This window comes from Phallusia mammillata, chromosome 1, assembly GCF_965637545.1.
Source record: "Phallusia mammillata chromosome 1, kaPhaMamm4.hap1.1, whole genome shotgun sequence".
Taxonomy (NCBI): Eukaryota; Metazoa; Chordata; class Ascidiacea; order Phlebobranchia; family Ascidiidae; genus Phallusia; species Phallusia mammillata.
Genome location: NC_137252.1, coordinates 24,160,281 through 24,172,812, shown reverse-complemented (window position 1 = coordinate 24,172,812; position 12,532 = coordinate 24,160,281). Strand labels below are relative to the sequence as shown.

Sequence of the window (12,532 nt, the reverse complement as noted above, 5' to 3'; positions counted from 1 at the left end):
ACTGTATATGCGTTAAGGTGTGAGCGACATTTGCGAGTGTGACCATAGATCGGTAAAAGTCATTTCGTTGGCAAATACGAAAAGAGACCATAAATTGGGCTTTACGAGTCGAAACTACTTGCTCTAACACACATCTGTGCCAATTTATAGAAAAATATTAGGCGCGGAATGTATTTTTATTTTGTTCTGAACATTATGCACTATATACTGTACATGCGTTTAAGTGTGAGCGACATTTGCGAGTGCGACCACACATCGGTAAAAGTCTTTTCGTTGGCAAATACGAAAAGAGACCACAAATTGGGCTTTACGAGTCGAAACTACTTGCTCTAACACACATCTGTGCCAATTTATAGAAAAATATTAGCCGCGGAATGTATTTTTATTCTGTTCTGAACATTATGCACTATACTGTATATGCGTTTAGGTGTGAGCGACATTTTCGAGTGTGACCATACATCGGTAAAAGTCATTTCGTTGGCAAATACGAAAAGAGACCACAAATTGGGCTTTACGAGTCGAAACTACTTGCTCTAACGCACATTTGTGCCAAGTTATAGAAAAATATTAGGCGCGGAATGTATTTTATTTTGTTCTGAACATTGGACCCTATACTGTACATGCGTTTAGGTGTGAGCGACTTTTGCGACCATACATCGGTAAAAGTCATTTCGTTGGCAAATACGAAAAGAGACCACAAATTGGGCTTTACGAGTCGAAACTACTTGCTCTAACACACATCTGTGCCAATTTATAGAAAAATATTAGGCGCGGAATGTAGTTTTATTTTGTTCTGAACATTATGCACTATACTGTATATGCGTTTAGGTGTGAGCGACATTTTCGAGTGTGACCATACATCGGTAAAAGTCATTTCGTTGTCAAATACGAAAAGAGACCACAAATTGGGCTTTACGAGTCGAAACTACTTGCTCTAACGCACATTTGTGCCAATTTATAGAAAAATATTAGGCGCGGAATGTATTTTTATTTTGTTCTGAACATTGGACCCTATACTGTACATGCGTTTAGGTGTGAGCGACTTTTGCGACCATACATCGGTAAAAGTCATTTCGTTGGCAAATACGAAAAGAGACCATAAATTGGGCTTTACGAGTCGAAACTACTTGCTCTAACACACATCTGTGCTAATTTATAGAAAAATATTAGGCGCGGAATGTATTTTTATTTTGTTCTAAACATTGGACACTATGCATTTAATCCAGTGTCACTCATGCGTGACGAGAACAATGAGTCGGCCTTCCTGGTTATAGTGTTCGTTGAATATACCCTATCTACACGTTTGTGTATGGGACGTTTTCTCCCATACCTCACAATGTCGTTATTAGTACTTACCTGGACCACGTTTGCGTTTTGTTCAAAAAAAATTAAAAATTTTTTTGGAAACTACACGCAGTGATGCGTAACGCTCATTAACAATTTTTGTACTTCGCATTTCGGCGAAATGATAATGGTGGGACGGCAACCACTGGCACGCGTGTCAAGGTTGGCACGCTAGGAGGTATTTTATGGCACGCCAACCGATTTGTGTGTTTACATTGAAGTAACAATTTAACCTGTTACACTGCTTGTTTATAGTTTTTATCATGCCATGGTCTTAAAATTCAGCCTTTGGCACGCGTCGCCTAAAAGATGGTTGCCGACCCTTGAACTGTACAGTTTAACAGTCGCATTACCAGATTTTGGGATTGTAGAAATACCATGTCTTCACTAGAAAAAATGTTGGCTTTTATTAGGCCAAAGTGGCTTGTATTAAGCCATTTTGGCTTATAATACGCCAAAAAATACAATTGGCTAATTTTGAGCCATAAAAATGGCTTATTTTGAGGTGGCCAGATCTAAGACACTTGGTTGGCTCGAAACAAGCATTCTTGGCTTAAAAATGTGTTGCTCAAATCAGTTGGCTTGAAATAAGTCGCAAACCAAAACAAGCCGGCTAACTGTTAGCTAAAAGTGGCTTGTTTTGCCCATGACAGATTTAAGCCACTTGGTTGGCTAGAAATTAGTCAAACAATATTCGGCTTAAATTCGTTGGCTTGTAATGGGTCGTATTCCAAAAGGGCATAATTCAAGCCAAAGACAACCGCCCGAATTTAGGCCCGGATTTGTAGCTAAAGCTATATGATGAACACAAATATGTGGCATAAAATGTTCTGTCTGAGTTTTTGAGGAATACATTAACTCGATATTTTTTTGTGGAGATTTTATTTTTCACTAACCTTGTTGGTATAATATAATAATTTTTTTGAACCTAAGAAAAATATCATAGAAAAATGGTTATTTTAATTCGCATCACAATCACAACTTTTAAAAATATAGTTTTAATCGTGTTGGTCCGGATTAACAATTATTTGGACATTGCGCAACGTTGCGTCATCTGCCTCGTTCTGCTGATGGCTGTTTGAAGTTCGCAATTTGTTCGTGTTTTTGTAAAGGTTAGGATTTCCTAATATTTTGGTAAAAGAAGTCATAATAAGTATAATTAGGTTTTGAAAAAGTAATGTGTATGTTGAAAAATGAAAATGGAATTGGGCAGAAAAGGAACGTGGTTGCTAAAGCTGGGAATTCAGTGAAGACTGTTTGCGTCAACTGAAAGGTAAATTTTTCATGCAGACTTTGAGAGGAATGAACGTATGTTTAGCCAGATTTTTAGCTTTGTTGTTTGTAGGATGTGGATTAACTGCAAAGGACTGTATGATGAATATAAAAGTGAGTTTGCAAAGGTGGCTTTCTGTTTGAGAAGAAAGTGTTTTTCATACATGCATTATTCTGGTATGCGTGTTTATTAAACCTAGTTGTTCTGTGATATATATCTAGGATAAAGGTAATTGGAGATTCTGTTCATTTTTTAGATTAATTGGAGATTATGTCAAAATATCACAGTCTATACAGCTCCAAAATGGAGAACAAATATTACAAATTAGTTATAGGATAATAAAGTACAAAATGAAAGCCAGTTCTAAGCATGTCCATTGTCTTGATGAAAATATTCAGTCACAATCTTCCAACTTTACTTTTTAATCAATGAATATAACTGTCATTTGTTTTGTTTAAACACAGAAAAAAAAGAGAAGCAAAAGGAATTTTCCAAAGAGAAAGTGTTTTGACATGGAAACTACTTTCGTATGGATTGTAGAATTTTTGTTGCTTAAAAGAGTTGCTTTATATCACATGTTTTATTTGAAATAACCATTTTTATGCATATCCCTGTATGTTGATAAGTGTGTTTAGTAAACACACAATGTTTAGTAAACTACAAATGCAGGTGATTTAATCAATTTGTCATAAGCCCCTGATATGCTATTTCTTGTGTGTACATCCTCCAACGTTTCTTACACATATAACCAAATTTCTTTGTTGTTGTGTTTATGTGAACCATTGTTTCAACATGTCATTTTCATTTCACCTTTTTATTACTACACAAGGTTTTAGTGTTTGTCATGAATTGTAGTGTACTTTAACAATTACATTAACATCTGTGATTACCAGCATTATTTTAAATAAAACGAAAACAATGTTGTTGCCTATGTCAGTGTTTGCATGAATGTCACATCGAGCCTGTATATAGTCACTATAGTAATTTCAACTTTGTGTATGTCACCTTCAAACAATCCCATAACCATTCACCCTTGCTGTCATGTTTTGATTTTTATGTTGAATCTGTCCACATGCTTGTATATCTTTGACTCTATTACTTCTTTTTGAGCACAACCCAAACCATTACACTTTATCTATGGTTGACCCTTGGTTAAAAGCTTGAAGCACAAGTCACAACTGATTTCATTTCCGTTGTGTATTTTTTCAAGTAGAGAACCAAGGACCAACTAAAGATAAAGTGTAATGGTTGTGGTTGTGCTCAAAAAGAAGTAATAAAGTCAAAGATATACAAGCATGTGGACAGATTCAACATAAAAATCAAAACATGACAGCCAGGGCGAATGGTTATGGGATTGTTTGAAGGTGACATAAACATAGTCGGCTTGGGTTTAGCCACTGAAACCAAATTGGCTTGAAACAATCCGACTAGAAACGGGTCGTGGCTTAAACTCGGTATGGCTTACTGCACAGTTTAGCCGGCTTACATGTAAGCCAACAGTTTTTCTAGTGTTGGCGCTGAAAAAAGTTTGTGGTGACCCCTGGTTTAAGCGAACACAGTACATGTCAAGACCAATATTTGCTTTTGAGCGTTTACTTTGTTGTACGAACGCTATAGTGCATGCAGTAAAAAGAATTTTAGGTTTTTAAAACTGTAAAGGTTTGACGTTATTGTCCAAGCTGTTTAATGAGTGCGGCTAGCTTGCTTTTGTTTGTTCTTTTGGCGAATAAACGTATTAAACGCTTGATCATCAGCACACAAATAGTGTTCAAAGGGGGGCCCAGAAATTGACTTGCACCAGCATATTTTTTTTCTCTCCAGGGCCCTGGAAGACACAACAATAAAAAAGACAAATCCCCCAAATCACACTTACCGTACTTTCAAAATCGAAGAAAAAAGTTGATAAAAACGTTGCGCAAGATAACAATGTCTTTTTTGTTCCTAAGATATAATGTCGATGTCGTCGCCCGTTGGATTTTTGTAGAGATGAATATTATTACACAAGATTTCTGTGGAAACATAAACAAAAATACCCTATAACGTCTGTATATGGTGGCCAAAAACATGAGTGTCATATGAGTGCGAAGTCAAGTATGTGACTGTTGCTAATTAAAACAAACTTGTAATGATTCGCAAGAATAGAATTGACAAAGGTGCAGTACTATTGTACCAAAATTAGTCAACAACTTCTATTGAACCCACTCCGGACATTTCGTATGTCACAAACAAAAGACCTGCGATCGGAAACCACCTCATAAATCAGAATACTTATATACACCCACTTACCTGCAATGTCACTGAACAACAATTTGTTTGAATTTAAACGCATCTCCTCACCTGGTGGTATTTTTAACGGAGGTATTCAAACAATTTTGCGCGCTAGCTAATGTTAGTTGATCTGTTTTTACACTCCGAGCTGATTTTGTATGCTCGGGTGAGCAAGAAGTTCAGGTTTCAAAGCAACTCAAGCACATTTTTTTAGACAAGAAAGTAAATTTAGACCAGCGTAAAACACCTGCCACAACCCAACAAACTTTGCCAAGGTCGGCATTGTCTCGGATATTTATGTATCTTGAGGATATAAGGGCCGTGATTAAGTCCACATGTGCTTTATACGCGGAACCAGGCGTTGGTTTGAAAAGCTAGTTTAAATATAGGAAAAAGTTAAAACTATACCGACTAAAAAACATTTAACTTTGATTTAATGGCTAGGCCTACAGCAGTTTTCATCTTTGCGTTAATTTTCAAGTTGTTTATACCAAGAACGTGCAGTTGTGCAGACTGAGCAGAACAGATAGGTTATACCGTTGTGAGGTTCGAACCACAAACTTGGTCTTGAACTCGTCACCTCGAGTAGTTGGTACTTCATCTATTCTTGACAACGTACATCTTAAATCGGAAAAAGACTCGAAACCGCAGCAAAGGCTTAGTGGCTTTAGCAACTTACGGTTGTTTGCTGTTATGGATATTGAAAAGTTTTCAATCTTGCATCTTAGAACAACTTATTTTTACGAATGTGTAAATTAAGGTATCCAACTAAACCAGGGGTGGGCAAACTACGGCCCGCGGGCCGCATGCGGCCCGGCAAAGGAGTTCATGCGGCCCGCCAAATGTTAGTGAATTTTAAAGAGAATGTTAGTAACGCTGAATAGTATTATGAGCACAGCCGACGAGTTTTAAAAAATACCGGGGTTGCGACTTGCCGATACCTATACCATGTGCAGTATCTGTACCCGTACCATACTTTGGAACTAAACACAGACACTTTTTACGTGCTTTATAGCCGGTTGTGTCTGCCACATTATTTTGCAAATCGTCACTTGACAAAATTTCTTTGTTCGATAAAGGTAAATAAAAGTAAAAGCGATTCACGTTTTCAAACAGCCCATTTTGCACTGTTGACGCCAAAACTTTGTTCACATTGGATCAAGTTTAGGTCGTTGCAATACTTTGCAAACGGACATTAAACACGGCTTTAGAATCGTTAACACATTAATGTTGGCGCAATAATTTCTTGACAAAAAGACGTGGTGTAGCCTATGTTGCAACAAATGCTTGTTTATTTTGAAACATTTGCAATTGTGGCGTTTCAACCAATATTTGTCCAATAATTTCAGTGACAACAAACGTATTTGCACATAGGTGAAAATATACTCCGTTAATACTTTGGGCAAAATCAGGGGTGCACAACTTGCGGCCGTACGGCTACATGCGGCCGCGGAGACGAGTTTGTGAGGCGGTGACCATGTATGTCAAAAATACACGTGCTGGCGGCGGTGACGTAACTAAATTATTTTGCCAAATAATTTAATTTTGAAACTGCTAAAAACAGATTTCGTAAGACTGGAGAAAAAGATTACCAGCATAGTAACCAATTGCGCCAGGCTTTTTATCCGCTTATTGTGTGCAAACAATGCGAAAGAACAGGCACCGCAATCGTCACAAGACAGATTATGACGTCATAAACAGTTAGCTCCGTTTAGCTAAACTTATGCGTCAAGTAAGAAATTTTTGATCTGAGCATTTTAGGCGGCTTTAAATGGTATATATAGGATACAAACCTAATTCTTTACACCAGTTATATAAAAAAAAACAAGCAAGCAATTGGGGGCCGTTGGTAAAATACTATGCGGCCCCCTGAGATTAAGAACTTTTGAATGCGGCCCTTGCACTGAAAAGTTTGCCCACCCCTGAACTAAACCATAATATTTTACCATCAGGTTTTTGATATCATTAAAAAAATGCTCGACTTAAACAGTACGTGGTCGAATGAGTCTCAAGTTGGAAGCCAGGCAGCAGAACAGACGTGCTGGGTAATTCTTACTTGCGTGTCATTGTACCTGCTGGTGGTTCTGGTCATCTTTGAAATAAAACACGCCAAGCGCAAGTGGAAGGGCGTAAATAAAAAGCAAAAGTCTCAGAAAGTGTGGGTTTACATCTTTAGCGAGAACCCTATGTGTATAATTGCCGCGGCATTTTCCTTGCTGCGTTGTGCAACGCTTCAAGTGGAACTGAGCCTTGGTGCGCAGAGCGATGATGCCTGTGCAGCTTTTCACTACATGTATACTCCGTTCAACAATCTCAACATTCTAGCCGTGTACGTCATGTTATGGACTCGGCAACGTACACTATACAATAACATCGCTCTAAAATATCTCCTTACACCGTACCTGCGTGTATTCAACATCGCCGTCATGGTCGCCCTCGCTGTTTCTATGGTGGCCGTGACGTCACTCGTCTACGTCGGTTCTAAATTGGTATCGTCACCGATTGGCTGCGTGTACATGAAGAGCAGTGACGCAATTCAATGGGCGATAATCGCAGGAACGTTTGTATCGACCGTAGCACTTCAAGTTTGCTTGCTGGGTCTTGTACTTTACCCCCTTATACGTCACTACGGATTCGGGAGGAACAAAAGCGATAAGGTCCCTCATCGTGGAAGGAGGATTCAGGTAAAACATTTTGCCATTCTCCTTTGCAATTGATTTGCTGCGTAGATGTGGCATATTCAAAGGAAAATTGGTTTTTGTTGCAGAGGCTTTTCTACCCATAGGCAGTGTTTTAGGGGACCGAAACGGTCCCCCAAATTTCTCCAGCGGTTTCCCAAATAAGCAAATATGGCTATTTTTTGGTATTTAAATGAAACACTTGCGGTCTCTTAAAACTACTTAGCGATCACCCAAACCAAACCTTAAAAAAAACCTGCCCATAGGTATTCTAATTATCTGATAGATTCTAATTGTGATAAAAAATTGTGTACAAGTCTATTGAAATAATAGTTTTTTTGAGAAGTAACACTATATCACTATATGATTTGAACCCAAAAGATATTGAATTTCGCTTATTGTCATAGAGTGCAGTGGTTCGACTAACCATCAGCACAGCTGTTTGCGTCATCTCGGACCTCTTTCTTGGCTTGGGGATTTCAATTTACGTTGCTCTGAAGCACGACCGCACACTTATAATCTGGATGGTTTATAACCTCAACATGATCATCAGCACAGTGGCTTTGGTTTGTTCATTTAAGAACGGGTCATTACGCATTTTTCCATGGAAACGGAACGGAAGAGACGCTGGAGGTCCGGTCTAGCTTTAATATGTTAGAATTGTGGCCCTTGGTTAGTGTGACCACCAAACAACAGGTTTTTGTTTTTGTGTCTGTATTGTTTTTCTACTGTTAAGAATATTTTAATCAGTCATTTGTGTACGTGTTAAGGTTGCAAGTCACAAATAAATTCACCAAGGTCTATGCATTTTAAAACAAAGCAAAACACTTAGGTTTGGATTTTTTCCTATTTTAGAGATATTGATAAATAAACAGTAATTAAGAAAGAATGAGTTTCATTTCTTATATCCCGTCAAGTTAAAAGGGGCGGACTCAAAAAGAAACTGAAACATCGCCGTCCAAATATGATTGTTTTTTTTTGTACAAAGATATTTACATCGAAATGTGTTTTGAACTTTTTAAAAGCAAATATTTAGTTCAATTTAAATCTTTTAAAAATGACCCACTTACGCCAGCTAGCTGAAAACCACCCAGAGTTGCAAGCGGGCCCGAAATCTGAGCCCGAACCCGAAAGTATAAGCCCGAAGCCCGGCCCGAACCCGAAACGTTTTTGAAAAGCCCGTTTAGGCCCGAAATTTTGATTGACAGGCTTATCCACGAAAGCCTTGCGACAAAGTATGAGAAAGAAAAACAGAGAAAAGCTAACAAACACAATGAACAATAGTAGACAATGGGGTAAACAATACGTTTTAGAGTAGGGTGGGCATTAGGTCAAAGCCAGAGAATTGTCACTAAAAAATGGCGGAAACGGAACGTAAAGTCAGGCCCGTTTTCTGACAAATACCTAAGCCCGAACCCGGCCCGAAAAACCCGGCCCGACTTGCAACTCTGAAACCACCATGGGGTCGAAATGCAACAACACCATCACGTTTACGCCAAAAAAATACTAGTCTCGTTCAGAAAAAAATTCGAAATTCTACTAAAACACTTGTGTTTGTTGAACTTTTTTGTAAATATATTTTATAAAATGTACAAGCGTGAAAATATGAAAATCGGAAAAAGTTTTATACTTGTGTCTTTCTTGACAATTATGTAGCTGCCCAGGGGCGGCTCGTGCGAGGGGGCTGCGGAGCTGCAGCACCCCCAGTATTTTTACTTGACATTCCTATTCCAAGTTGTTATACAAAACAATCTTTACATATAGTTTTTATGTTTGTTCAGTGTATACTAAGAATAACTTTTATGGCATTAATCGGCATTTATTAAAACAAAATTAGTAAAAAATTTGTATTATTTAAAAAAAAATCAAAATAATGATAAGTTATCTATGGCGGAGCTGCAGCTCCAGTTTCGTGACGTTTCATGACGTTTTCAGTTGTGCGCATGCGCACTTGGAAAAGCTACATGCCGGGCGTAATAGGCGAGAGGGGGCTGTGGCTCGCGCAGCCCCTCCCGTGACGTAGCGCTAGTTGTGTGGTCTGCTTCGCGTCAGTGAGCTCCAAAGCCAAACCCGTGTACTGTGTTTTTAAGTTCGACAGTGAGTGCAGTTAAATAATTATTTTGCTATCATCAAATTTATTGTTTGACTGTTAGTCGTGACTTTTTAAGATGACTGTAAGTGAGTTTCAGTTTTTACAGTTATCATTGAATTAAAAAAGTGTATCTAACACCTTGAAACAGAAAAAAAGGTCATCTAACACCTTTAAAAGTCACAATTAAGCTTTATAATAAATAACTGAATTAAAAAGATTTGTGAAAGTATGGGACAAAACATCTGCTACTCCAATGTCATGCAGGAATAAGCAACAACAAGAAATACTCAGTTTTAGTTCCTATAATGCTACCAAAGAAAAATTAAATTTGTGACTGTGAAGTTAAATGCCTCACTGAAATTCAGGCAATATCAAATGCAGAACAAACAACTGCAAGCAACAGGAATTTTGAAATGAAGACAAAAAAAAAGAGTGAAGACAATTTAAAGTGTGGATTTCTTAACACACCATGTGGACAGTATTTGCAATCAAGTGCAATCATGTGTATTGATATAATGGACATGTACTGTTTGTCTAACCAGTAGCTGCTAAATTGCTTCACAGGAAGTGTTTCTTAAGAATGAACATTCTACAGACAAGATAGTAGTGACACCAAGCACATCCTATTGTTGACAAAGAAAAGCTAGTTACTCAAATGAAAATGTTTCTGTAGATCTGATGTTTATGATTACTTTGAATTAATCTAGAGATGATGTTTTGACAAATTAAATTACTAGGATGAAAAATCCTTTTTTGCTCTTTCCATGATTTCTTCAAAGGCAAAACAGTTCTTTATAACACTGAAAAATATGCCAATTTTTCTGAGGAACACCAATATTTCCAAAAGACTTGCACTTGCAGTGCTAGCTCTAAATAGAAAAAAGTTTCTTAATTGTCATTTGGAAATCAAGGAAAAAGCTATCAATTATCATGCCCAAAATATAACTTCATAATTCATTTTGGTTGGAAAAAGGAAGCACAAGATTTAAAAATATGGTTTAAATTTAAGTGAGAGTGTTGTAAATTTTAAAGCTTGAAGGCGTTTTGCACTTTTTATAATAAGTGTTTTATAAGCTATTTGCCAGCAAGCAGCAATTATAGCAGTTAAGAAACTAAAATACAATTAATAGTCTGTACACAAAAATTCAAGAAAGATGTTTAAATGAACAAGTTCTGAAACCAATGTAATGTGGTTGTTAAATTTGTTAGTTATGATACCAATAAAAAGCTGTATGGCTAGTTTTTTTGTGTGACAATAATCTGTGAAGTGTCATAGAATATGTTGAAAACGCTGACTGTGACTAAATTTACTTAAATGAAACATGACAATTTTTGTTGTCGAACTGAAATACTTCGACCTTTTTCGACTCATTTATATCTATTTTTTCTATATTCCTGTTGTGTTTTACCGTATTTACAACCGCTTCGTTTCGAAGCTGTGCCACGTGTGTTTTTGTTTTTCACATTATTACTGAACGTTATTGTGTTTGGCCCGTCGCTGTGCAACTAAACAAAATACACAAATGATGCCGTCTGCTGTTTACACTCGTGTACATTATTGCGTAACAAAAATTACGTCACAATGGAGTTGCTAGTTAAGATTTGTATTACTTGTTTTTCTACACAAAACAAATGGCTAGAAAACTAGAAATGTAGCTTTTCAATACATTGCCAACTTATATATGTTCAGTAAAGGCTAAAATTTGTGGGGGCAGCACCCCCACAAATTTTAGGCACGAGCCGCCACTGTAGCTGCCATTTGGCTAAAATACATATCCGTTCAAATTTAAACAATGACGATGGTTTTAACGATAAGCACAACGTCCAGCAATTAAGTAGCCTTAATTTTTCAAGAACAATCCGTTGTCACATATTGTTGTGTAAACACCCACTTAAACGCAAAGTTTTGAATCTTTTGATGCTTGTTATAACTAATAAGTAGGTGAATTTTATTTTTATTTTTTAAAGGAAATCTGGATGCATATGTTGCCGATAAAGTGTTTTTTGGAAGATTTGAACCGAAAACGCCTTTAAGTGCAAATCCCACTAAATTTCGGTCAGTTTATCATCATTTTTTTACAAGCGTTCTATTGTAGGTTGTAAAGCTGCCGTAAAGTATGTGTGTAACTTTGTTTACATATGCACGGTATCAATTAAACCAGTAATAAATCAGCATATTAACAAATAGGAAGTACAACTGTCAATTTTGTTCAATTCTACTTGTATCAAAATCGACACAAATAATTGGCAATTACGAATACACTTACGTCGACTCTTAACGTGTCACATGAAATGCAACTTATGCATTGTAAAGGGTGTTTCAGAGCAGGGGTCGGCAACCTTTTTTGCACTGCGGACCGTTTTTGAAAGTGAAATTTTATCGCGGACTGGTCTTCAAGAAACTACAAATATTTAGCAATAAAAACACATAAATTAGTTTATCATCCTCGGGACACATGGGCAAAATGTTTTAGAGCTTTTAACCTGAAAATTTACATGGCCCGGTATACCGGTTCGTTATAACGAACTAGTCGCGGACCGGTTTTGGAGGATCATATGAAGTTTACTTGCAATAACAAACAAAAAAATTGTCTCAAAATCGATTTGAACTGATACTCTAGTTTCGAAAAGATTTGGTCGAAGTTATTCGACTCTTGGCTCAAACCTTTTGTGAATGGTTCGACACACACGGTTTTTATTACTACAACTAAAATTGTTCAACGTTAATGTTGTCAAAAAATTACAAATACCAACAAAGAAATTAAATTATTCGATTACATTCAAACTGCTGAGATAAAAACAAACATGGTAACACAAACAAACACGAACTCAGCTGTTTTGGGAATTCGAAGAATATTTAAGAAAATAATAAGTATT

At 37.0% G+C, this 12,532-nt stretch overlaps 1 protein-coding gene and 1 long non-coding RNA gene across 3 annotated transcripts; both read left to right on the top strand.

Annotated features, from left to right (window-relative positions):
• Positions 1–1,453: 1,453 nt before the first annotated feature.
• LOC145209180 (uncharacterized) lies at positions 1,454–3,540 on the top strand. Of its 2 annotated transcripts, none has more exons than XR_013855021.1 (2): positions 1,454–2,617; positions 3,082–3,540. It is a non-coding gene; the product is annotated as an uncharacterized LOC145209180 (long non-coding RNA). The 2 variants fall into 2 exon arrangements; XR_013855020.1 differs by having other exon boundaries at positions 2,690–3,540.
• Positions 3,541–7,061: 3,521 nt separating this feature from the next.
• LOC145208841 (uncharacterized) lies at positions 7,062–8,370 on the top strand. The gene is made up of 2 exons (XM_080079091.1): positions 7,062–7,569; positions 7,971–8,370. The coding sequence occupies exons 1-2, from the start codon at positions 7,072–7,074 to the stop codon at positions 8,205–8,207; spliced, it is 735 nt and encodes a 244-aa protein (XP_079935217.1). The 5' UTR covers positions 7,062–7,071; the 3' UTR covers positions 8,208–8,370.
• Positions 8,371–12,532: the final 4,162 nt, after the last annotated feature.

What these genes read in the sequence shown, in the direction of transcription:
- LOC145208841 (XM_080079091.1), top strand. Translation starts at nt 7,072, where the DNA reads ATGTGTATAATTGCCGCGGCATTTTCCTTGCTGCGTTGTGCAACGCTT. An exon ending in ATCGTGGAAGGAGGATTCAG is followed by an intron (nt 7,570 to 7,970) that starts GTAAAACATTTT and finishes TTATTGTCATAG; the next exon opens with AGTGCAGTGGTTCGACTAAC.